Source organism: Hyperolius riggenbachi, chromosome 4 (assembly GCF_040937935.1).
Source record: "Hyperolius riggenbachi isolate aHypRig1 chromosome 4, aHypRig1.pri, whole genome shotgun sequence".
Lineage (NCBI taxonomy): Eukaryota > Metazoa > Chordata > Amphibia > Anura > Hyperoliidae > Hyperolius > Hyperolius riggenbachi.
In genome coordinates, this window is record NC_090649.1 from 316,380,154 (window position 1) to 316,406,386 (window position 26,233).

The window sequence follows — 26,233 nt, forward strand, 5'->3', positions numbered from 1 at the left end:
TAAATAATTTGGCTTGCATGCAAATTTTATGCATTTTATTTGAATTGGGCTAATTAAAATCAGCAGGAAGTTCATCTCATTGCCCACATCTATCAGACAGCAGTGAACCTTGTGTGGTGAGTAAAGCTGGTACAGACGTCCAAAAAGCGCACGACCAACCGCACGACCTGACCAACCATACGATCTGACGTATGTCCACATGACTACATGACAAACTAATTTACATACTGCACATGCAAGTGGAATGGCGGACTGTGCGTCACCGCCGCAATCAAAACAAGTACAAGTGGTGGAAACGTCTTGTACACACGCAACCAACTACCCGATATCAACCTAACAGTCATGTGAATAGATCAGACGGTTGGACAAGGCAAACCACCTGTTATTATTCGTCTAGTCATTTGTACACATACACATGCTTGATTATCGTCCAACAGACTAAAGTCAGAAGATAATCAGGCAGCAGGTTGGTCCGGGTGTACGAGGCTTATGGCTCAGTGATTCCTTAGGCCATTGGTGGGCGATCCATTGCAGCTCCCAGTCAGGCTGTTTAGAGTGTGTCCAAAAGCAATCACATTTTAAGTGCTGTGTAAGCCAATGGGCACCCAGAGTCTTTATTTTTCTAAACAGTGGCGTTACTTTATTTGTCATCTTCCTCTTCTAAGAAGGCTATTTACATGTTGATCTTGTTGAATGACGAAAATAGTGATATAAATTGCTGCTCCTGCAATCAAACACAATTATTCTTTTTTAGAATTCTTATTTTGTACATGCTTTAAAATAATTACAATAAGTCATTAACATAAAAGCAATTCCCACAGTAACACCATTATGTTTGTCACTATAACTATTATATTGCGCACCCCTAAATGCATTTTTCTGTACCCAAGTGTATTTGTTACTCACCCTGGGTGATGATGACCCAATAAAACATTGATACTAATAATAGAAAACACCTGCCTGAAAGCATTGTACATTAGCCTTTTAGGGAGCCACAGTAAGTGGGGTACTTTGAAAATCTAAATGATATTAGTTTCAGGCCCAGGATGCAGACACTCAGGTCACTCTGTGGTCTCGAGTAGGCCCCATTGCTCCAGATGTCACAACATTGTGAGGACCATCTTCAGTGGTGGGACAGTAGGTCAGGAATGGTGGGGCACAAAGGAATAGGCACATTTTCACAGCAGCTGTGCAGCCAGGAACATGATGCCAGCATTGGAGTAGAGCAATGATGACCAGGTACCCCCACTATCAGTGTTGTCTGTGTCTCTGCCAGTGATTACAGAGCAACTGTCATCAATGATTGATCATCAGGTTGAAGAAGATGGGGAACAAGACTTAAAGAGAGCCCGAGGTGGGGTTATAAAAAAAAAAAAAAAAAGGGTTTTCCGATCCCGGGGGCTGGGCTGATCCGCACAGCCCCCGGGATCAGAAAACCCTTTTTTTTTATTTATTTTTTTTATAACCCCACCTCGGGCTCTCTTTAAGTCTTGTTCCCCACCGCTTTCCGCCGGTTGGTTGGCCCGTTTGTCCTTATTTTCACTTTCATGACCTGTGGGGTCACGATGCTGGAAAGAGATCCTCTCCGAGCGTGCAGGGAGGCGGGGAAGCAGCAGGGAACGCGGCAAGGGAGAGAAATCTGCCTGATGGCAGCTGTGGAAAGCCTGTAAGAACACCCCCAGTGGGCGTTTTGAGCAGGCAATACCTCTCTCCTCCCTTACCCTCCGGAATAGCGACAATCATTGTCGCTAATTTCAGGGGGCTTTAGCATGGCCGGGGGGGGGGGGGGGGGGTGCAGAGATCAGCATGGGGGGACACAGAGGCATGTCATGAGGCAGGGAACATGCCTCTGTGTCCCATCTGCCCCCCTGCCACACCGCCTCGCGTTCTCTTTAATACTCTAAACAAAGAGTATCTCATTTGTGTAGCTAAGAAGAACAAAGCAGTGTGGGAGTAGTAAAGTGGGGACCAAGTTTGTTTGCGGTGTCATGGAGTGATCAAAGTCTATGGCCCTTATCCAATTAACTTTTTCTCCAGAGTTTTCTCCCAGGAGATAATTCTTAATTTTATCAAATAATAACTTTTCATCACTTAGCAATTGAAAAAATACTAAAATGTAGATGGGGAACGTCATGTGCATGCGCAGAGGGCTACCGGTTGCGGACACGTGCTAATGGACACGCGCAAGCTGGGCTATCACCTGCACAGTGAAGCCCAACTCCAGCGGCCCAGAAGAGGAGGGGGACACAGGAGAACAGGGGGAGCAGTGGTCATCAGTAGAGCTCACCATGCATAACGACTCCCCCCGTTTCTCCCAAGGGTTTCAACTCTGGTGTCCGTTAAGAAAAAGATAAAAACCTACCTCTTTTCCTGAACCTTTGAGACAGCAGAACACAGGGTAACAGTGCTTTGAGTCCCCAGGGAGAAAAGCGCTATAAAAATATTATCATTATATGGGCCTATGTGAGTTGTCACAGTGCAGTCAAGGTCTGTGTCAGTGGTCACAGTGTAGAAACCAAATTAGGAATGATATAGGACTCGCAAAAAGACATCCAGAAATATTTTGTTTATGATCCACTGTTCTCCAGAGGTACAGGTTGTAATGTGTCATGACAACATTGCTTGTCTGTCACCTCTATTTAACAGTGTCTGTAACCCTATCTATTGTACAGTGTTGTGTAATATGTTGGTGCTTTAAAAATACAATAAATAATAATAACAACAACTATCCCATTCCCATGTAATGCATATAATGTTTTGGAGTGCTTGTACACTATTCCTCTGTTAATTACAGTGAGTTCCTTACACAAAAGCATTGCCAAGTTAAAGCGGACCTGAATTCAGAAGTACTCTCTGCTCTAAAAGATACACAACAGCATAATAACATTTAAACAAAAACATTTCTTTGTTACAGCTGATACAAATCCTAAAATCAAATGACAAATTGTGATTAGACATTAATGAGGGGAAATGAAACAGGCTAAACTCTCTAAATACATACAGGGCGCATTTCTCTAGGTTTTCCTTCTGTCCTGAGTCCTGTGTAAGAGTTCAGGTCCACTTACTTTAACAATTTTATAATGAACTGATTTGATGTGTATCTGTGATACCTCTGCATCAACTAGAGCAGTGTTTCTCAACATTTCATTGGTATGTACCCCTTTTAAAACCCTGTACTCACCAAGTACCCCCTAGTGTAGTAAACATTATCGCAAGTACCCCTCGACAAATATATATTTAATCATAGTACATGATAATTGGTTTTAAACAATTTCAAGCATTTACTATTGCTTTTAACTAAAATGCTAATTTGGTGCTGTTTAAATAACATTTATCAACTTCTAAAACTCTAAATTTGTTGTTCTTAGGCAAGTATGTCAAGTCCGAGTACCCCCTGGGACCATCAGAAGTACCCCCTGGGGTACGCGTACCACATGTTGAGAACTTAGGAACTAGAGCAATACAATGATATCAAGCGTACATTTACAAATTACAATAAACTGTTCAGCTACATGAAACACATAATTGTTACTCTTTTGAGAATACCTTCTAGTTTCCACTTTCTGTGGGCTCTTCTTTCTCCACATTTGTGAAGTTATTGATCCTCCTTCCCACAACTTCTCGTATTAATACTAAATGAAACAAAGCAAATGGTCACTGCCGTGCTGCATTCTCATTTAGATGTAACTGCGGTAATCATTACCAGTTTAGGTAGCCAGACATTGGATGTGATTGGTTTTGTGGTGGTTGGTGAGTTGCTGTTTGGCTACAGAACCATGGGGTCAATACTCAATAAACTGCAGTAAAGTGTATCATGCTATGCATGGTATTTAGATACATAAAGCATTGACGTGTGTAACTTTAATTAACATTCCTTACTAAGATGCGGTAATACATTACATATGTGTCTCAATTAGGTGTGTTTGCATTGGTTACGCACATTACCATTGCATGCATTAAACCATAGTAACATGCATACTACCGTACCGCATTACACTCTACTTATCATGCAAAAGAACTTTACACATGCTATTCTGATTACAGAGTTTAGTGAATATACCCCTTATGTGTGTTAAAGAGAAACTCTGACCAAGAATTGAACTTTATCCCAATCAGTAGCTGATACTTCCTTTTACATGAGCAATCTATTCCTTTTCACAAACAGACCATCAGGGGGCGCTGTATGACTGATATTGTAGTGAAACCCCTCCTACAAAGAAATTCTGAGTATGTACTCTTGGCAGTTTCCTGTCTGTGCGCCCTGTTGCATTGTGGGAAATAGCTGTTTACAGCTGTTTCCAACTGCCAAAACAGCAAGCAGCAGCTACATCACCTGCCAGCAGTACAAATGTCACCATATGATAAATGTCAGAATATAAATCGGGGATTTAAAATATTTTACAATGGGCAAACACTGACTAAATCATTTATACATAATTATTGTAAAAATGAAGCACTTTTTATTACATTATTTTCACTGGAGTTCCTCTTTAATAGTATTGTGCAATAGTGCAAAGTGCCAGCTAGAACATAGTTGGTTTCAGTTATCAGCTAGCTGGCACTTGGCACTATTGTACATTATCATTAGCACACATGCACTTTTGTTCCCCCCACGAAGCCCTAATGTTTAGGGGTAAAACATTTTCATGTTGAGTAGTTTATGTTCATATCTATGTGTGTTGCACTGCGCAATTACACAGGCTCTGGTTTCAGTGTTTAAGCTCTTGTTAGTAGACACCATCCGGTCCAATTTCCCAATACATTGAGGATTATAGTGAATTATTAACCTGGTAGAGATAGGAATGCAATTAGATATTTATTTGCAAGTTTGTTGTTCTTCCTTCCCAGAATAGTGTTGATCGTCTCATATTACACCTTTTTCATTCCAGAGCAACACGTGTTTGTTATAGTTGTTCATATCACTTTAGTCCATTTTTAGCTAGCCATACACTTGTAGATTGCCACCCGTTGTGGCAAAGCAATCAATTCCTCTCTGAAAGGGACTGAAACAGAGAGGCATCAATTCCTACCATGCACAGCGCATTACATAGTTACATAGTTATTTGGGTTGAAAAAAGACATATGTCCATCGAGTTCAACCAGAGAACAAAGTACAACACCAGTCTGCTCCCTCACGTATCCCTGTTATCCAGAGGAAGGCGAAAAACCTTTACAAGGCATGGTCCAATTAGCCCCAAAAGGGAAAAAATTCCTTCCCGACTCCAGATGGCAATCAGATAAAATCCGTGGATCAACATCACTGGGCATTACCTAGTAATTATAGCCATGGATTTTCAGTAGATTCCCGTAAAGAACCTCTTGAAAAATGATTTGATCAAACTGCAGCAATGCACTGTTCGACACAGGGCAATGCCCTCGATCTTGCCCGATCAACCTCAATCTTCCCTCCTGTCTGATTGATACTTTTAAGTTTAACTGATTTTTTGTGAAAACTGATCGAGAGTCCATTGATCAACTTTTTGGGAGTAATCGATTTCCAACACATTGATCAAATCTGCCAGGAATAGAATTGGGAAATTGATAAGTGTATGGGCAACTTTACTAGCAGATTGTAAGAATCCCTCCTGTAGCGTATTCTGTCCGTTGCAGTGGAGCTGTAAACAGACAGTTCTGTCTTTTCTGCTTGCATTCGGTTGTGCATTTGCAATGGGTCTCATTGTCATTTGCAATCACAATCTGCAGTTCTGGGCAGCTCAGGATGCTGTCATCATTCCACCAATTGCTTGTTGCAGCTGAGCTGTGGCCAGATAGCGCTGGATTTCCTGCATGCATGTTGTTACATAATTCTTCATGTGTTTCTTATGGGGGTCCTTAGCATTCACAGCCAGCTAGCAAATGGTAATCAAGCCAGCTCAGGATTGAGTGATTACCTTTCAGCTGTGTGTGTAGATTTGCATACCTGCATCCATTGGCTGATGCCAGCATAAAAGTCTACCTCCCATTTCATACCCAACCCATCATAGTGGTCAGTACGCTGATCTACTAGGCACCTTGTTACTCTGTATAGTTCTGTTATTGTAGTTCTATGAGACCTTATTACTTGTGCTTTAGCTAGTTCTTGATAAATATATATGCAGACTTGCTAATATATATTTATGCGTTAGTTGAGCTGTTTGTTACTTTTCTTCTTATTGTGTATTGCCTAGTTCCATGCTTGATGGACATTCGCTGCATCCGCAGTGGATCAGTGAAGTCCATTATCCAGATAGCTTGGATTCTGCCATCACCACGTTGGTGACTGTAGTATTCCTGCTACTCTAGTTTCTCCGAACGTAACTATAGGCTGCAGTTGCTATTAGTTACGTTCTATCCTGTAGTCTTGCCTGGGTGGATGCTTGCTGGTGACTGTTGTTAGCCTGCTTGCTCTGCTTCTGTGGACGTGACTGTGAGCTGCGGTTGCTACTAGTTACGCTCCAATCTATAGTCCTGTCTTGTACCTGTCTGAAAGCTTGCTATCGCTAGGGCAGCACAGTGCGAACTAAGGCCGCGCAACATCACACTGCGCTGCCATTTTGTTTTATTTGTAGCGATATCGGAAGCCCAGAGCTGCAGTTGCTCCGGACAACCTGTGTAGCCTCTTCCATTATCCAGCTCTTAGCCTTGTTGCGCTAGGTGGTCAGAAAGTATGACCTCCCCCAGCATTACACAGATTCAATCAAAGTAATGAAATCTGCTGCGAAAATTGACCCATGTATGGGATATGTTCTTGTTACAGAAAACCACTCTATTCTTACACAATGATATGAGCACACAGCCCTACTGAACTGTGTAAACCACCCACCGCATCCAGACAACTGTGCAGAGTAAACCATACTCTGCAATGTGTACACTCTTGCAGCTAATTGATAAATATTATTAACATGGTGACATATAGAATTTCATTCTATTTACCAAGTTTACTAAGTATAATTAACATAACCTCTGTTATTTTCTTATGTGTCATACATTGTATTTATATAGAAACATACATCATCTCTAGTGATCCTGAAATATTCATACACAGTAAGTCTGTGGCTATGCTGTACAGTGTAAAATGAAGTGTTCCTGGGGCCTGTCAGTCCCTCCAGGAAATGGTAGGGAAATTGCTGACAGTCCATTTCTCTTTCTCTTTCTCTTGGTGATTATTCTGCCAGCTCTGCATTGGTGTAGATGGCAGAAACAGAGATATTTGCAGTGGTTTTTATACACTTTCACTAAGTGAAACATGAATCGGAGCTGCAAAAGCTCTGTGGCACTTTGAACTTTCTTTCTTTTTCTGTTTTTCAAAAAGCTTCATAGATAAGTAAATTGGGTTTCTTCTAATGCAGCTTTTTATTCTTTCTGTTTATTTGTATTATGCGTTGAGAATCACATTACATGCACAAAAGGTCATTCATACGAATACTTACTGTCAAGGATAGTTCTTCCCAAGTTATTCTTTACTAGTACTTTCTCCACCTCATCCATAAGCCAAGGCATGAATACAGTCTCTACATCTGTTGAATAAGGAAGTATTGCAGTTGTGAAACAAAAGCAAATTACAATTTTAACACATGTTGTGTAAGAAAAACATGATAAAATAAATGAATGCAACTGGGTAAAATAAATATAATCAAACAAAGCAAAGAACCATGTTTGCATGTTGTTCTGAATAATGCTGGAAAAAAAATCAAAACAATGCAAATAGTCATCAGGAGAAAATCCGACCACTGAATTATCGGTCTACTCAGTTTCTATAGACGCATGTTATATAATATTCCTACATTTAAAGGCTTGTACACCAGTGCAACTATTCGGCCCAACTATTATCTAGACTTGGTCTGTAGGACGATAGTTGGGCGTGTGTATGCTGGCAAATGACAATCCCTCCAACTGATAACAAGCAGTTTGCCTGATCCAACCAGCGATCAACCTGCCCTACTATCCAGCAGGTCAGCCACGTGTGTACAAGTAATTTGAATAACTTGTTGTTTTTGTATACGGACATGTTGGTGCGCGCAGTTTTTAATTGAGTTGGTTGTTTAGTTGATCAGCATATGTGTAAGTACTTGTCATGTAAACAACAAGTTATGTTATGCTGTGCGGTTGGTCGTGAATTAAGCTGCACATGTGTATGAGCCATAACATTCTGTTTGCAAACGATGGAAAAAGTTGCTCATTAGTTTTTGCTCCACTGTTCTTTATTTACACTTTGCCAACTACATCATTCACCTACAAACTGTAAAGATACCTCTTATCTCTCTGGTCAGCGTGCTTATTATTGTGCTTCCTACTGATATAGCCACTACCTTCACAAACTACAGTACCGCCTAAATTATTTTGAGCTGGAACATGCATTACAAGAAAATTATTACTCTGGTAGTCCTATGTGTGTAGCAAGCACCCAGGAGGGGAAAAGGAGGTATGCTATGACTACTGGCACCTCTGTACTATCAGGTACTCTATCAAAGACAAGTCCACAGTCGAGGCTGCACCATCAATGGTACTGACTTGACTGTGGACTTACTCTGGTAGTCTGCAGTGAAAAATGGGAAATGGCATGAGGTGAAAGCTTCTTCTATCCTTATTGCTCATGTAAATCATTTTAACAGCAATATAACTGTAACTACATAACATTCATATTCTTCTGTAGGTTAGACTGCATTGGCAATGCTTACAAGATACGTATCAGCCATGGAACCTTGGAATCAACTACCCCTCATGTAGAAAATAGGAAGCCTTGAGCATGGATGCATTATATGACACTGTCAAGAAAGTGCCCCCCCTGTTTGTGCGAGAAATTAAACATTCTACACCAGTCCTACTTGACTCTTAAGGTCCGTACACACGCCGGACTTCAGGCAATGACGGGTCCGTCGTCACCTCCCGCTGGGTGGGCGTTCCAGCGACAGTCCGGCATGTGTACAGTCTGTCTGCAGACTGATACGGCTGTTTCTGAGAGATCCGCCAGGCGGATCGCAGACTGATACGGCTGTTTCTGAGAGATCCGCCAGGCGGATCGCTCAGAAACAGCCGTATCAGTCTGCCGACAGACTGTACACACGCCGGACTGTCTGCTGAAAACACGCCCGGCAGGAGGTGACGACGGACCCGTCGTTTCCTGCAGTCCGGCGTGTGTACGGACCTTTAGTAGGCTTCCTAAATACTGTACAAGACAACGGCTTCAGATGTCAGTCCCAAATGCCAAGCACCATCCCCAACTTTTTTTCATCTTATATAGGAGTGCATAGTCTTGGTAGATTCCTGAAACCAATGGGGTGTCCTCCTCCCAAAGATACTTTTCTTTACTTGGATTAATAAAAGATGAAGATCTGGATGCTCCCTTGAAGACATTTCGAACTGAAACTTTCTTTATGGCAAGACAGGAAATGGCATGAGATGTCTTGCAATTGCCCCCCCCCCCTTATTTGTAAACCAGTTTAATAGAGTTGACAATAGTTTGCTTAATAAAAACCTGATTTTAACTAGCAGAGGAGCATCTAAAAATTAATTCAAACTAATTAAACTAATTTGAAAAAATTTAAAGTATTTATCAATGCGATCGGGCAGTTCATTCTGTAATATGGACAGTTTGTGTAAGGTGTGAAATTGAGGAAGAAAGTGTGGGGAAGGGAGGTGTTATCTCCTGTAATTGTACCCCATTTACAGAAAGATAAAAGTGTTGAGATAAAGGATTTCTGTGATAAGCTGTACAGTTCATTCAGATAAACAGATCTGAAAAGTGTTTTAAATACATCTTCATACAGATGATCATTCTATGCTGCTTCTGCTAAGCTGCCATAACAGCTCATAAACACTAGGCTCTATAACTAGTTTTGCCTCTGCAGTAGTATATCTACGCCACGCAGGACTTCATCTAAAGTCCCAGGGGCGTAGATATAAGTCTGCCACCGCCCGATAGTACACCAGTCAGTGAATGGAAAAACAGCTTTTATCACAATCTTCTAAGTATTATTTAATTATTGAATCTTGTAGTAGTTATATGGACTATTACTGCATAAGAGAAAGAGGGAGAGGCTGTTCAACCTAAAACTAGACAAAGTTCAGCTATTTTCCATCAGAAATGATTTATGACAGATTTAGTGGTACTCAAAAGGAATGTTTAATTGCACTTCTGGCTTCATAAGCTTCAACACATTTTCCGCTCTCTCATGTTTTAATAAAGCAGATAGCAACATGCTGAAAGCAGTATTCCATTGCGAATCGGCAGTATAGCAACACACCCAGTCGTGCATACAGTAGATACAAATAAACTAGGAATGGAATGTTCTCTCCACACTATGTACAACTATTCTCTGGTGCTTTAATGTTCAATTATCTGTCAATACATGCTGTCTTCTATTTTTTTAATAATGCATAATGTTTATGTCATGATTGCTTATTTTGATAGCTGCGGTATTCTGATATTTGGTTCCAAAATTACACAAATGTCATTTTGCTTTCTTTTATGTCTAATGCTGGGTATACACCATGAGATTTTTTGGCAAATAGATGGTTCGATAGATAATTTCCGACATGTCCGATCTGATTTTCAGAAAAACTATTGGAAAATCGATCGGAAAAACAATCGTACAGTACATCTGCTGAAAAATCTCATCGTGCATTCCCAGCATTAGTTAATACAGGCCAAGATTAACTCATAAGAACCTATAGGCACAGATCTCCTGGCACCCTAGGTTTCACCCTCCATGAACCTACAAACCCTCGCCAAACTGCACCGCAAGTGTGTTGGCTGTCCCAGCTTTCACTTCTCCCTTACGTCCCTCGCCCATCATAGGTGCCCCTTAGTATTAGGTAGCCAGAAGTACCCTCAATATTAAGTAGCTAAAGGTGCCCCCAAATATTAGGTAGCTAGAGGACTGAAGGTAGAGCTCTTCAGTGGAAACCGAGAGCTGGGTCAGTAACCTTTCATTTACACTCTCATCAGGACTCTACATAAGGAAGGGGGGAGGGAGGCACTCAGGGAGGGGAGTGAGACACATTTCCATCATCAGGCGCCTGTAGGCACGTGTCTACAGGCGCCTTATGGTAGACCCAGCCCTGAGTTAATAAGATATACAGAATTTGGTATGTGAATGATACACCAACTCCTCTTTCATTTTACTACTTACTTTTATAAAATTGCATCAGGCTGGTTGCGCCATCATGCAGCATTAGGACTTTGTGTTCCGCTACCGCAATGAACAGGTTCACAATGGGCATGTTTGAACTGGCCTCATAGATAACATAGGCTTATCTACATGTCCATTTACCTACTAGTTACCATTGCAGGAAATGGTCTGATTTTTCCCTAATGCTGGGCATACACGGTGTCGAGGGAAGGATTATCAATCGAGCCTGATGGCTAGATTGATAATATCCGACGTGTCCGATCATCGCGGGGATCGATTCCGCGCTCGAGCGGGTGATAAGAAGTGCCGGCGCCGACGATTGGGAATCGATCCGCGCACTCGCGTGGACGGACGGTGGTCGATCCGGCGGCTAACCGGCCGCCGGATCGACCCGTGTATGCCCAGCATAAGTGTTAACTAAGCCTTACTGCATACTGCATAGTGGGGATAATCCAATGTAATTGGATAAGTTGTCCTAGGGCATACTATATGAATACCTAACTGATGTGTGTCATTGGCTTCAGCATTGCATAGGAACATCTTATGTACATTACACCTTTTCATTTTCCTTTTTGTCCTTTAATAGGTATCGATTGCAAAGTATAAAACTCTCTCTCTCTCTAGCCCATTAGCCAACTTGTCTATTTAGGTGAGCCTGCAGTAAGCAGAGAAACAGATAAACTAGGACAACTGAGTTATCATTAAAGACACACATTCTGCCCACCAGAAGCTACGTATCAGTGCTTACACAACAGAACATGTGAAAGTAGCTTCTGAAAATCAATTCAACCGCCCCCCCCCCCCCCAATGATAGTTTTTTCAATAGCAGGATAAACTGTTTTCAGCAAAATTAATAGCATATTACAAGGAAGGGAAATACTGCAATGGCTGATATAATGAGCAAGTTACTTTATTAACACATCCTAGAGCTACCCCTCTACCCCTTAAGGTTGTGTTTGAAGATTTGAAGAGCTAGCAGCTGTAGATTTTGTTGTTCGGATCTGCAAGAGGAAAGACCACTAAGAAGTCCCATAAGAGGATTGTGCCATTTGGATTAAATGTGCTAGTTTCTCAAAGAATAAATCTCTGATTGATTATTGACAGAATATTGAAAATGTCTGATTGAATGCAATGATAAGTCTACACAGATAAGCAGGGGGAGGAGCTGAGGAGTGACACATCTCACAGTTTTGTACACAAGTCCTACAAATCTAGTGAGGCAGCTTTTCCAAGGATGATTGAGTCCTGCAAGCTGGTAAACCGATTGCTACACCCTGAATGATTTCCAGTTGGGGAGCAATTGATGGCTTGATGAACTGGAACACCATTGACCTATGTATGACTAGTTTTAATCCATGGAGACAGGCTCACTAAATCTTATCAATGTTGAGGGCTCACCTGAGTATAGAAGCAACACTGATACCACATCAAACATGAAAAGAGATTTCAAGCAAAGTTCTCTACTAATCTAATCACTGAGAAATATATGAAAGGTTGTATAAGTTCATGAAATACTGTTTGTCTGGGTCCAAATATTAAATGTAGATATGAAATTTATATAGACATGCTGCAAACACCCAGTCTGTGGGCTTGGCATCGTTCAACAGAAAAAGCCCAAGCAGACAAATGTCTTTGTCACTTCCAGTGACTTAATGCTGATCACAGATAGCACAAAGAAAGGTTGCAATGTTATTGTGATAAAAGGGTGATTATAATTTTCTTGAATAGCAAATTGTGATGGTACAAAAAGGAGGAAGGAAACATGAAGGTAACAGAGTATGTGTGTTACTTATTATATGAAAAACAGGAAGAAGTAATGCAAGAACAAAGACTTTGTTAGCTTATGATATGGCTGAAAGTCATCTGTTAAGGTATGTGCCAATGAAAACTAAGAATCAGTGCTAGTGGTGAGGTGATCTTGTTTCTATAGAATACTACATGCCCTCCAATGTCCAAGGTTGACCAGTGCAGTCATACCTAGAAAGCAGTAGTGTGTACACAAGTACATTAACAAGTAAAGTTTACATACTTAAACTGAGCCTTCCTAACCACAATACCCACACTAACCACATTTTAATAGTTTAACCATTTCAGCCCGCTGGATTTTTTACCTTATGCATCAGAGCAATTTTCACCTCCCATTCATTCGCTAATAACTTTATCACTACTTATCACAATTTATTGATCTAAATCTTGTTTTTTTCCGCCACTAATTAGGCTTTCTTTGGGTGGTACATTTTGCTAAGAATTATTTTTTTATACATGCATTTTAACAGGAATATTAACCACTTGAGGACCCACCCTTTACCCCCCCTTAAGGACCAGCGCTGTTTGTTGGGATCTGTGCTGGGTGGGCTCTGCAGCCCCCAGCACAGATCAGCGGGCAGGCAGAGCGATCAGATCGCCCCCCTTTTTTCCCCCCTATGGGGATGATGTGCAGGGGGGGTCTGATCGCTCTGGTGGGAAGGCTTGTTGCGGGGGGGGGGGGGGCACCTCAAAGCCCCCCTCCGCGGCAAAATTCCCCCCTCCCTCTCCTACCTGCTCATCCCCGGTGATCGGGGCTGCACAGGACGCTATCCGTCCTGTGCAGCCAGTGACAGGACGTCCCCTGTCACATGGCGGCGATCCCCGGCCGCTGATTGGCCGGGGATCGCCGATCTGCCTTACGGCACTGCTGCGCAGCAGCGCCGTACAATGTAAACAAAGCGGATTATTTCCGCTTGTGTTTACATTTAGCCTGCGAGCCGCCATCGGCGGCCCGCAGGCTATTCACGGAGCCCCCCGCCGTGAATTGACAGGAAGCAGCCGCTCGCGCGAGCGGCTGCTTCCTGATTAATTAGCCTGCAGCCGGCGACGCAGAACTGCGTCGCTGGTCCTGCAGCTGCCACTTTGCCGACGCACGGTATAAGCGTGCGGTCGGCAAGTGGTTAAGAAAAAAATGAAAAAAATAATTTCTCAGTTTTCGGCCATTATAGCTTTAAAATAATACATGCTACCATAATATAATTAAATAAAATGTATTTTATTTGCCCGTTTGTCTCGGTTATTATACCATTTAAATTTTGTCCCTATCACAATGTATGGCGCCAATATTTTATTTGGGAATAAAGGTGCATTTTTTCAGTTTTACGTCCATCACTATATACAAGCGTATAATTTAAAAATTGTTCGTAGTACACCCCCTTCACATGCATATTTAAAAAGTTCAGACCCTCAGGTAACTATCTATGTTTGTTGTTTTTTTTTTGTTTTGTTTTTTTTAATTGTAATTTTTTTTTTCATAAAAAATTTTATTTGGGTAATTTTTTGGGTGTTGGGAAATAAACAGTTAATTTTGAATGTTATAATATGTGTAAATTGGCATGAAAAATGTATGTAGATGTAGTTTTACTATTTGGCCACAAGATGGCCACCTTGAGTTTTTTCTCCTTGTGCTTCTCGCTTACCCGAAGCACAAGGAGGACGGGGGAAACTGCGGGCTCTCATAAGAAACCGTCGGTATTTCTGCCTGCAACTTAGATCGGTGAACGGGAACCATGTTCCCGTTCACTGATCCCAGGGCTACCGGGGGACAGCACGGGGACACAGGGGCGCGCCTGCAATCGCGCCGAAACGCGCCTCTGCATCAGAGCAGCCGCCTGGACGTGAGGATCACGTCCAGGCGGCTGAAATGGTTAATGGACCACTATCACGAAAAAAATTGTAAAATACATGAGAAAACTCATACAAAAAAGGAACATTTCTCCTAAAGTAAAATGTGCTATATATTACTTTTTTTCTATGTTGCTGTCACTTACAGTAGGTAGTAGAAATCTGACAGAACTGACAGGTTTTGGACTAACCCATCTCCTCATGAGGGATTCTCAGGGTTTTGTTTATGTTCAAAAAAGCACTTAGTGAACAGCAGTTGCTTAGTCCAACGGCCAGAATAGTGTGCAAACAGGTCGGTGGAGGGGCTCCCTGCATCTTTGTAAAGATCCTTTCCAGGGACTGCATTTGTAAAGAATAGATGAAATACTAAGAATCCCCCATGAAGAGATGGACTAATCAAAAATCTGTCAGTATCGTCAGATTTCTACAAACTACTGTAAGTGACAGCAACATAGGAGGAAAGTACTTTACAGCTCATTTTTCTCTGGAAGGAACATACTTTTTATTTATATGTGTTTACATATATTTTACATTTTTCAACTTCTCATAATAGTGGTCTTTAAGTTATCAACATCTCTAATTAAAGCTTTGCCACAATAGCCTGAGTGTTCTGTCTACACAGATAACCCAGGCTAGGTTATCCCAGGATAATATTACACAGCAGGACTTGCTAACCATTAGTTCTTGTATCATTCTCTGCAGGACAGCATTGTGATTCTTCTTCCTGCTCGCCTCTGTCAAGCGACATTTGCCGTAGTTTGTTGACGTCTAGACGCTACACGAAGCGCCCAAGACTAGACGATAGGATATACCACGTCGTGTATGCGAATTGCGCCAACTGCTGTCATCATTGTTTTAAAAACGCTTCCATTCACTTGAATAGAACAGTGGTAGATCCCTTTTAAACAATTATTTCCTTGGACAGTGAAAACCCGTGGATGTTTACCGCCCGTGTGAACCAGTCCTAAAGGTGCCCAAAAGAGGTCCATTTTTCAGTGACAAATCACCCAAGCCATGAGATAAATGATAAGAAATGAATAAAGTGTCGTAATACATCAAATATTTCACCATTATTGAACCAATCTATACTCTCTATGCATCACAACCAATTATAAAAAAAACAAAACGTTTTTCTGATCAACTAAATTGTCATTGAACAATTACCTTTAGAGTCATTCACAGTCAATTTGGGACATCAACAAGATTTATTTTCTGCCAATCCGATTGCATCTATCTTATTGCTTGGGTGATTCTTCACTAAAGATTGGGTACCATTTCATACAAAACATATGACTCCATGGGTTAAATTTACTAAGACATCTCTATAGCTCTCCAAGCATTTCCAGTAAAGAGATTATGAGTGATCTAGAAATCCTGGATTGGGTTATATTTTTCATCTGTCTGGTGTTGTCTGTTTAGAGTTCTGCTGCCCTTGCCTGTATTTTAATAAATCTGCACTGCCCTGGTATACATAAAAGCACCCTCTTTTGTGGATGTTGCATATAACTGCAATAATATAACCACTAATTCACACACCCCTAAGCAACTCTTACTATGATCTGATATCACCCTGGTAAGGATAGCAAATTATGACTACCTAAAGCGGTATAAAACCCTGACATAATATTCAATAAAAACATGTTTTCCTACTTTTTATATGCCAAACGGTTATCATATTTGATTTTCTGCATAAGTATTAGTATTTAGAAATTGTACGTTCCCAAAGTACACTTTTTTTGCTCTGAAAGTTGACTTTGCATTTTATTTATAACTGCTTTATTCATGTTCTAACAAGCAGAAATGCTTTCTGAATTGTCTGACTTTGTTCAGGGGACCCAGCAGTGTAGGAGAAGTGTTTATTTACATTCCTCAGTTGATACAATTAAACACAAGCTAACATTATCTACAACTTTGGATGCCTCCAGATTTCTCTGCACTGAACTTTCAAGTCCTGTGTGTAACCCTGTGAATGCTGTTCTAGTAAAAAAAAATGCTGGTTGTATATAATATGCTGTAAATAATCTCTTAGAGCAAATAAGAAATGCGGGGTTTCATTCGGCTTTAAAGGGAAAGTTCAGGGAGGGAGGTAAAAAAATAAAAATCAAAATCCACTTACCTGGGGCTTCCTCCAGCCCGTGGCAGGCAGGAGGTGCCCTCGCCGCCGCTCCGCAGGCTCCCGGTGGTCTCCGGTGGCCGACCCGACCTGGCCAGGCCGGCTGCCAGGTCGGGCTCTGCTGCGCTCCAAGGCCTGGCACCTCTGCGTCCCACGCGGGCGCGCTTACGTCAACAGACGTCGGCCGGGCTGTACTGCGCAGGCGCAGTAGTTCTGCGCATGCGCAGTACAGCCCGGCGGACGTCCGATGACGTCAGCGCGCCGGCGTGGGACGCAGAAGTGCCAGGAAATGGAGCGCAGAAGAGCCCAACCTGGCAGCCGGCCTGGCCAGGTCGGGTCGGCCACCGGGAGCCTGCGGAGCGGCGGCGAGGGCACCTCCTGCCTGCCACGGTCTGGAGGAAGCCCCAGGTAAGTGGATTTTGATTTTGATTTTTTTTACCTCCCTCCCTGAACCTTCCCTTTAATAGCAGATTATTCATTAACCCAGGATTATGAATTACTTTTGCTATCTTCAATGAAAATGCTTGCAAGTCTTTGGAGATGTGTTTGTAAACCAGGTCCAGTCTGTCGCTCATTGCTTGTATTTTATGAAAGCCACAAACCTCTCTCCACAGGGTCATAGAAATATCCGCTGTCCCTCAGACTGCTAAACACAGACGGAACAAGGTCAGCCAGGTACTGCTGTGCAAACGCCCTTGCTGCCACCTTCTCTGCCGTCTCCTTTTCTTTTAGGAGCATTTCCCTTTGTTGCTGCTTGCGTCTTTCCTGAAAGATTATTCAATCAACGTATGAATTTTATAAATGATACATGGTATTTCATCTTTTTCTTCCATAATAAGCCACTGTAAAATGACAGTGACTGTGTTCCTGTTATATACAGTATAAAGCTCTAGTACCTTTTCCTCTCTGTGTCTTCTCTCCTGCTCTTCAAGCCGCTGTGCCTCTGCAAGTTCCGCATTCCGCAGTTCCTCAAAGGCATTCTGTTGTGCTCTTAAGTTAGCCAGCTCTTCTTCCTCCATTACTTCAAGTAGCGACTGCTCAATGGTTTTACCAATCAATACTTCCAGGATTGGTTTAACCTCCAGATCAAAGTCAAACAGCTGAAAAACAAAAAAGAAGGGGCATAAAGGATTAATATAGCACACTATAATGATCCTGATCTAGGCCTCATTCGCACTGGAGCGTTTTACTGGAGATTTCAGCTTGTCTGTATGTCCCGAGCACTTGAAAAAGTGCTATGGCAATGCAAATCAATGTTAGTGTTCACACTGTATCGGTCACCAGTGATTAGCGATTTGATGTAATCGCAAACATGGGCCTCAATTCACGGAGCATTATCAAACGTTTATCAAACACTTTGTCAAACGTTTGATAATTTACCTCATGGGTAAAATCTCATTTTAAATTCACTAAGGTGTTATATATTTATCGAATGTTTTACCGATAAAACGTTCAACAAATATATAACACCTTAGTGAATTCAAAATGAGATTTTACCCATGAGGTAAATTATCAAACGTTTGATAAAGTGTTTGATAAACGTTTGATAATGCTCCGTGAATTGAGGCCATGGTGTATGCTGCATTTTTTTTAGTGATTTTGGAGCGATTGCATTTCAATGTTAAAGAATCACAAAACGCAAAAGATTGCACAAGTACTGTGAAAAATCACAGGAAAATTGCTTTGGAAAACTGATTTTGCGATTCCCAGTGTGAATGGAGCCTTGGGGTTCAATAGTGGAATTTATGAACTTTCTCATATTTGTAATTATGCCAGAAATGAATAATCCTCTGTTAAAGGGTAATTCCACTATTGTCGTGAAAAAGGTATTCCCTTCAGCTCAGCTCTATACATTGCAGAGATTAAAGTACACTTGAACTGAGAGGTATATGGAGGCTGCCCTATTTATTTCCTTTTCAACAATACCAGTTGCCTGGTAGTCCTGCTGATCCCTTTGGCTGCAGTAGTGTCTGAATCACACACCTGAAACAAGCATGCAACTAATCTTGTCAGACTTCTGTCAGAGCACCTGATTTGCATGCTTGTTCAGGGTCTATCAGAGTATTAGAGGCAGATGGTCAGTATGACAGCCAAGCAATCTGCTAAATAAATATGGCAGCCTCCATTTCCCTCTCAGTTCGGGTTAAAAAAAGAGGCACTATAAACATCTTTGCTAGCAGACATATGACCTGTTCAGAATGGGGGCTCTGGCGACAGGATCCAAAGCTACAGTCCTCATCTGCACTGCCTCTGGTAACTGAAGACAACCTCCAGTCAAAGGTGCCAGTTTTATTGCTCTCGTTGGCAGCTTATGCTTTGTTCATATCATGATGGGCCAGAAGGAAGCTTATGTGGTGCTGGAGAAGACTTCTGATAGTCTGTTGGACTGCAAGGAGATCCAGTCAGTCAATCCTTTAAGAAATTAACCATGACTGTTCTGACCCTGAGGGCCCGTTCTCACCTGAGCGGGAATCGAGCGATTCCCGCTCACGGCAAACCGCTAGTGGTTCTGCAAGAACCGCTACACAATGTAGCGAGTGGCAGTGTTCTCACTGCAGCGGTTGCGGTTAGCAATAACCGCAACCGCGCTGCATGCAGCGGTTTGCCAGCGACGAGCATTCCGCGATTTGCGATCGTGATTAGCGTGCGTAGCACGCTAATCACGATCGCTCCAAAACCGCCGCAGTGTCCAGTGATTTCTCCGCGCTAATCGCGGGAAAATCACTCCCGCAAAACGCCGGCGGCAATCGCCGGCGTTCTGCGATTTTAAGTGTGAACGGGCCCTTACGCTGGGAAAGATCAAGGGCAAGAGGAGAAGGAGACCGCAAAGAAAGAGAAGGGTTTTTTGAATATCCTGGTGTAACTATTTTGCAAAAGTTATTTTGCAAATTGCAAACTTTTGTTGCATCTGTATCCATGCAACCTCTATGGTACTAAGAACTGTACCAATGTCCTTACTCTGTGGTGAGTTGGTACACTACGGGGATGAAGGTATAACTCTGTAGGGAAGGAGGAACACATATGCAGGGAAATTTACTGCTGGATAATCCATTGCTGCAGAGAGAGGATGAACTGCTGAGGTTGAGGAGGTAAAATGTCTGCCCGAAAGTATAATAAAGTTCTGCCACTGCCTGTCAATGATATGAAAACACTTTATACTCTGATTATTGACATGTAATGTATGGGCATAGCAATTAGTGCAATCAGTATACTGACCCTGCCAAGTGCCACAAAGAGAACTGCAGAGGGGAGACTGAGGCCACACAAAAATGTTACAGTGGGGCTCCATGGTTTGTAGTTAGGACCTGGCTTCATTACATTGTAAGTATCACAGACCATGTTTTTGAATACTACTATATAATTTGAAGAAGCAACACAAACTAAAGTATTATTCAGTTAGCCTAATTCAGATATTTATGACTGCTACAAATCTACCAATTTCACTGCTGCAACCTTACTAAGAATTAGCAACATTAATAGGTAGTCAATTTATTTTACAATTTTAAGGAAGATTTTCTTTGGCATCATTTTAGAACGACTAAAACAGGTATGGGATAGCGAGTGGACATAAACATATCTCCTTATGCCTCCATGGCAGCACATTGGGTAGTGGCTCCGCCACCCCTACCCCATAGGACCAGTCAATATTTAAATAGCGTTCAGAGGAGGTCCTCGCTGTCTTTTTTTTCCTGTCCTCACCTCATAGGATCAGATGCTGCAGCCATTGCAGAAAATGTGTGTATTTTTTGCACCTATCTGACTGTTTTCCTGTAGTTCCCACACATTGCCTCCCTGTGTGAGGATCCACTTGTCTGTCCTATAAAGTAGGATAATGGTGGATGCCCCGTTCTGCTGATCTTGGGGGCCTGGGTTTGTGGAAGTGCTTTGCCTTGGGCACTGGTAGGGCACTAATGGTGCTTATTTTTATATTATACAGCGCTTACCACTCCTTTCTTTAGATTCTAAATGAGTCTCTCTCACGGAGTGTGTCCAGCTTTACCCTAAGTCTCCCTGTCTGTGCGGGCAGCGTGCATCCCAATCCTCTCCGAGGTAGTGGAACGCAGGGGGCGGTGCGCTAGGCGTGGTTTGCGTCCTTTCGCCCAGTGGCCCGTGACATTACTGTCCGCAACATGATTGGACGGTGACGCGCCTTGCTCCTCCAGCATCCTCTCTCGCCGTCCTTCAGGAAGTGTTTTAAACCTGGCTGCGGCGTTCGCTGCCATTACACTGACACTTTCCAGCCAGAAGAAGGCAACATGGAAAGCGGACAGTCGACAGTGGAAGCGGAGATATCCATTGTGGCAGAGGAGTAAGGCATCCTTTTTGTTTCTGCAGCTGGCTGCTTATGTTTTCTTCCTCATATTAATGCAACACTACACTGTATATTAGGTAGTGTGTGTGCAGGACATCTGGCTATCTTTTCTGCTTCATGTTGATAGCCCCTTTCTAATGCTCATGCTTTACTTCTTCCAGTTATCTATCTTCAGGTTCATCTTCTTCTTTGGACACAGATGCACCTCTCAGAGATCAGCAAACAAAAAATAGGTAGGTGCATGGCAGGTATGTTTATCTTACAATTTGGGAGTGCACAATCCTGATAGTCTTATACACCTATGTTTTTCAGCCCGGGAAGACAGCGGGAATTGAGTCCCAGACCCAGGAAAGCGACAAGGAAATCATCCCCTTCACGTTATTACTCGGATTACTATAGAGGACGTCGGTCAAGAAGTCGCTCTCCTCCCAAGAGAGATTACTGCAACTATCATGACAATTACTATACCTATCGCAGCAGGAGGAACTCTCCACCGAGAGATTATTCACTGGATTACTACTCACGTCAACAGAGTTGCTGGGCCTGTGGAGATTCCATTATGCCTCGAAAACTTGTCTGCAAAAACTGCTTCATACAGAGGTCAGGGGAATCTGAACAGTCAGCAGTAGACGTGTCAGCATTGATCAAGAAGGCCGTTCAAGAGTCAATGGAGTCATATATCTCAAATTTGCCTCCCTCTCATGCCTCGGATCAGCCTTAGCCACACACTTCGGCTTCAGATCCGTCCGCAGACAACGTAGCGGCTGGTGGTTTTGACTTCACTCTTGTTCCACCCTTTGTCAAGTCAGTAAGGGAGGCAATTGAGTGGGAGTCAGACGAGGAAATGGACGATAGTAGTACGAATAAAACAAGAGAAGAAGAGATATTACGCTCATCTTAAAAAAATCAAAGGATAACTTTCCATAGTTAGTGGAGATTGAAGAAGTGATGAAGAATGTAAAGTATTAGAAAATGCTCCAATAGTGGACGCATCAATAATTAGACTTGCAAAACATATGACGCTTCCATTGGAGGACTGTATCTCTTTTAAGGATGTTTTGCTAAGGAAAGCCGATCAAGATTTGAAGAAAATATATACTTATGCAGGAGGAGCTTGCAAACCCGCCATTACACTGGTAGCAGTGGGGAAAGCTGTAAAATCATGGACTGAAAATATAGAAGCAGATATCAAATCAGACGTTGACAAAGAGGAGTTGATTGCAGCGCTGGAAGATTTAAAACTGTCGGCAGACTTTATTGGTGAGGCATCATTTGATTTAGTGAGATGAGCTGCCCGGGCCATGCTCTACGCAGTTACGGCCAAGAGGGCTCTTTAGCTCAAATCATGGTCTGTGGACATAAACTCCAGGCAAGCTTGGTGCAAGATTCAGTTCGACGGAAAAGCTCTGTTTGGTGAGAAGATGGATGGGGCCATAACTAGAGTCACAGGAGGTAAATCGGGCCTTTTGCCTCAGGTTAGGAGATCTACTAAACAGAGTTTTCCGTCTACACAACAACAGAACAGATACAAAAATGCCAGGGCTTACTGTCCGGGCAAAAACTGGCGAAGCACACAGGCTACTATTCAACTAAGAGCACTAAGCAGAAGACTGCAGACACTCCTTCCAACCAGAAGAAGTCTTTTTGAAGGTGTCCTAGTCCAGGATGTACCTGTAAAGGCTTTCAGCCAAATCTGGAGGAACAAAATCGACTCTCATTAGGTCAATCGAACCAGCTCAACAGGACATTCCTGGACGTTCAAACGCACTCCGCAGTACCGTTTTGTTGCGACAAAAATTCCTGTTACACAGGAGAAGAGGGACATCTTATTCTCTTATGTCAAGGAATTAATTCAAAAACAGGCAGTGTCTCCGGTTCCTTCATGTCAAAGAGGCGAGGGGTTCTACTCCCCTCTCTTCTTTGTAAAGAAGAAGTCGGGGAAGCTTCATCCATATGCAAAATGGGATCTTCCTTTGGTTCTAAACTTCTTATCAGCAAATCTTTCAAATCAGCAAGTCTTTCAGAGCAGTCTGTGTAGTAATGACCTCTCCTCTAGCAGAGAAAAAGTAAACAGTTCACTTACAGTTGAGATAATAAAAGTCAGATAACAGCCCTCTCCACGACTAACTTAGTCGGAGAGCTTAATGGCTTGTTTGCATAGAGATAACAACTGGAGTTTCTCAACTCTTCCTGTACTGGAAACAATTAGACTGATGTATCTGGTCTTAATGTTTTATTTCTTAGCTGTACTACACATACAAATCATAATATCATATTTTTTTTTTCGCTTCAGTGTCTCTTTAAGTGCTGCATACTCTGGACGTTTCTAGAACACTTAAAGTATACCTGGAATCCACTGAGTTGTTTAGGAAGTCGGACCACCTCTTCATCATCCCTTCGGGATACAGTAATGGGCAGAGGGTGTCCGCAAGAATTATCGCTTACTGGTTAATCAAAGCTATCCAAGGAGCATATCGGGAGGATGGTTTGCAACCTCCAGAGACGATAGGGGCGCACTCAAACAGGGCTATCTCCTCCTTGTGGGCAGCCTACTCTAATGTGTCAGCGGCAAAAATCTGCCAGGCTGCGAACTGGTCCACAATAAACGCATTCATTTCGCATTACAAAGTGGACGTTTCTGCAGATACTCCTGTTGAATTTGGGAGAGCTGTGATCTCCAACTCTGTATACAGTCATGAACAAATTTTCTGTTTGTTTTGCAGCATATTATAGTCTCCCTCCCTCATTTCTAATAGTTAGATTCCAATGTGCTGCCATGGAGGCATAAGGAAAGCGGAAATTGTATACTAACCTATCGGTAAGTTTCCTTTCCTGATGCATCCATGGCAGCACATGGATCCCACCCGACTATTTGGTGAGGATCATAGTTACAAAAGACAGCGAGCACCTCCTCTGAACTCTATTTAAATATTCACTGGTCCTATGGGGTAGGGGGGTGGAGCCACTACCCAATGTGCTGCCATAGATGCATCAGGAAAGGAAAATTACCGATAGGTAAGTATACAATTTTCCGCTATGAGCAGGTGATCTAAACTGTGACGATTCAAGTAATATGTACAAGTTATCATCCTGTGGCCAGGGTCAGACTGGGCCACAAGATGATCATCCGGAGGGCCCTGTGGCCCCCCGCTGATGCTGAACCAGCTGTTCATTGGAGGAGAGGTCTTTTCTATTCTCCCTCTCCTAGGTGTCCCCCTTTGGTACTCTCATCTCCTCCCACCAGCAGAGTAGTAGCAGGCCAGCCGTGGAAACGGGATGATGCTTACGTGATCTAACCGTTCTGGGTCTCCCGTATGATCTGCCCTCTGTAGCATTTGATACTTTGGGGTTATTGCTGAGATCTGTCATTTTAGGGGCTTATGATTAAATTAGTATACCAATACATGAACCAAAAGGAACACAATGACCGGAAAATTTATATATTTCACTAGACACTTTATTAGGAGGTCTTGCTAGTACTGAGTTGGACCTTTTTTCCTTCAGAACTGCCTTAATTCATCATGGCATTCCTCAGATATGTTTGTTCCTCATCGACATGATAGCATTGTGCACTTTCTGCAAATTTATCAGCTGCACATCCATGATGCGAATATTCCGTTCCACCACATCGTGGGGGAAATGCTGTTGTATTATGTGGGGTTTTGGGGAGAAACACTGGTGTTTTTTAAGAGGGAAGGGGGACAATATCTAATTACATTTCGGGTCACTTTGCCTGTGTTTTGGGAGGAAACTCAGGACCAAAGCCTTTGAGTTACACTGTTACATTGACCACGCCCATTTTTTTTACAATCCTAACAATGCATCTGCAGTACTTTACTAAGTATACTATATTTATTTTTTAAGTATGTGGGCTTCAAATCATCGGGTGCGTGGGCCCCAGGATGAAATTTCTCTGGTGGGCACACAGTATCCCAGTCCGACTCTACCTGTGGCAGATTTCAGGACTGCAGATCAAGGCATTCTGTTAAACAAGTTTACCTCTCCTTCCAAAATCTGAGTGGCAATGTCAACTCCAGTTTTTGCTGGAATGAAAAGAGGAGTAGGTGGTCTGTCCAAGAAGGCATCTGTCTGGCATTCCATGTCCTTCTCTTCAACACGGTCGCTTAGTTCTTCCAGGTAAAGTTCTGTGAAAGATCATATCAAAAGTTGGATAAAGAAAAGGGAAAAGGTAAGCTCTTGGTAATATTTTATAGGTTTTTAGGCTAGTAAACTTGAACATTTCTAAGCAATGCTCCTCTTTCTGTTTAGGAAATGAACCAGAAGAGCTCTTGGAAGTAACTAGATGAATGGCTAACTCCCAGGAAGCAATGTACATAAAGATCACTGATGTCATTTTTAATGTCTTTAATCAAAACCTATGCTGGTTCTTCAGTAAGCAGTTACTTCCTAGTACAAAGTCTACGGCAGGTTTAATATCAAAGTAAGCAGCACCAGTAATGTTGTGCTTTACGGCATATTTTCACAATCAGTTTCTCTAACCTGTCTGCACATCAATGTGTTTCCGGCCTTCCACTGGCTCTGGGGTCCTTGGTCTGAGCAGATCTTTAGCCCGTTTCTTTGCCAATGCCCTCCGGCGAGCTTCCTGTGCTCTCTGAATCTCCACTGGGTCCGGCTGTGCAGACTAGAGGACAATCAAAAAGTACTCACTGATATGTTGTAAACAAAATGGCATACTGTTCTATATGACACAAATTTCTTCTAAGGAAGCCACATAAATGCCATCTTTATCAAGGTTGTATTTACCACTTGATATAATTTCTCTAGTAAACATCTACAAAATGCTAATTGACCTGTCTTCTCTGCTTTTATAGCTTCCTAAAGGCTTATTCACACTAGTTAGCGAGTTGAAATGCATTAAAATGCATGAATAAAAACTCATGAATTTGTTTGCGAGTTGTTGTGCATTTCCACTCATTGCTATGAGTTTTAATCACTCCCGACTAGTTGAAATCCACTGCAAAGCAACTCACTGCTGTGTTGTGAAAGATAAAATGAAAGTCTATGGAATTTCATGTTACCACGTAA

The 26,233-nt window shown here is 42.4% G+C and overlaps 1 protein-coding gene across 1 annotated transcript in view; it reads right to left on the reverse strand.

The window, feature by feature from the left end:
* Positions 1-576: 576 nt before the first annotated feature.
* The window catches only part of RSPH3 (radial spoke head 3), a 52,058-nt gene continuing 26,401 nt past the window's right edge, over positions 577-26,233 (reverse strand). The window contains exons 4-10 of the mRNA XM_068231691.1: positions 25,688-25,829; positions 25,187-25,332; positions 17,772-17,975; positions 17,478-17,640; positions 7,410-7,496; positions 3,547-3,632; positions 577-724 (exon numbers count right to left, since the gene is read on the reverse strand). Of these exons, the coding sequence (XP_068087792.1) occupies positions 3,550-3,632; positions 7,410-7,496; positions 17,478-17,640; positions 17,772-17,975; positions 25,187-25,332; positions 25,688-25,829 (825 nt within the window). The 3' untranslated portion in view covers positions 577-724; positions 3,547-3,549. The remainder of the gene's footprint in view (positions 725-3,546; positions 3,633-7,409; positions 7,497-17,477; positions 17,641-17,771; positions 17,976-25,186; positions 25,333-25,687; positions 25,830-26,233) is intronic.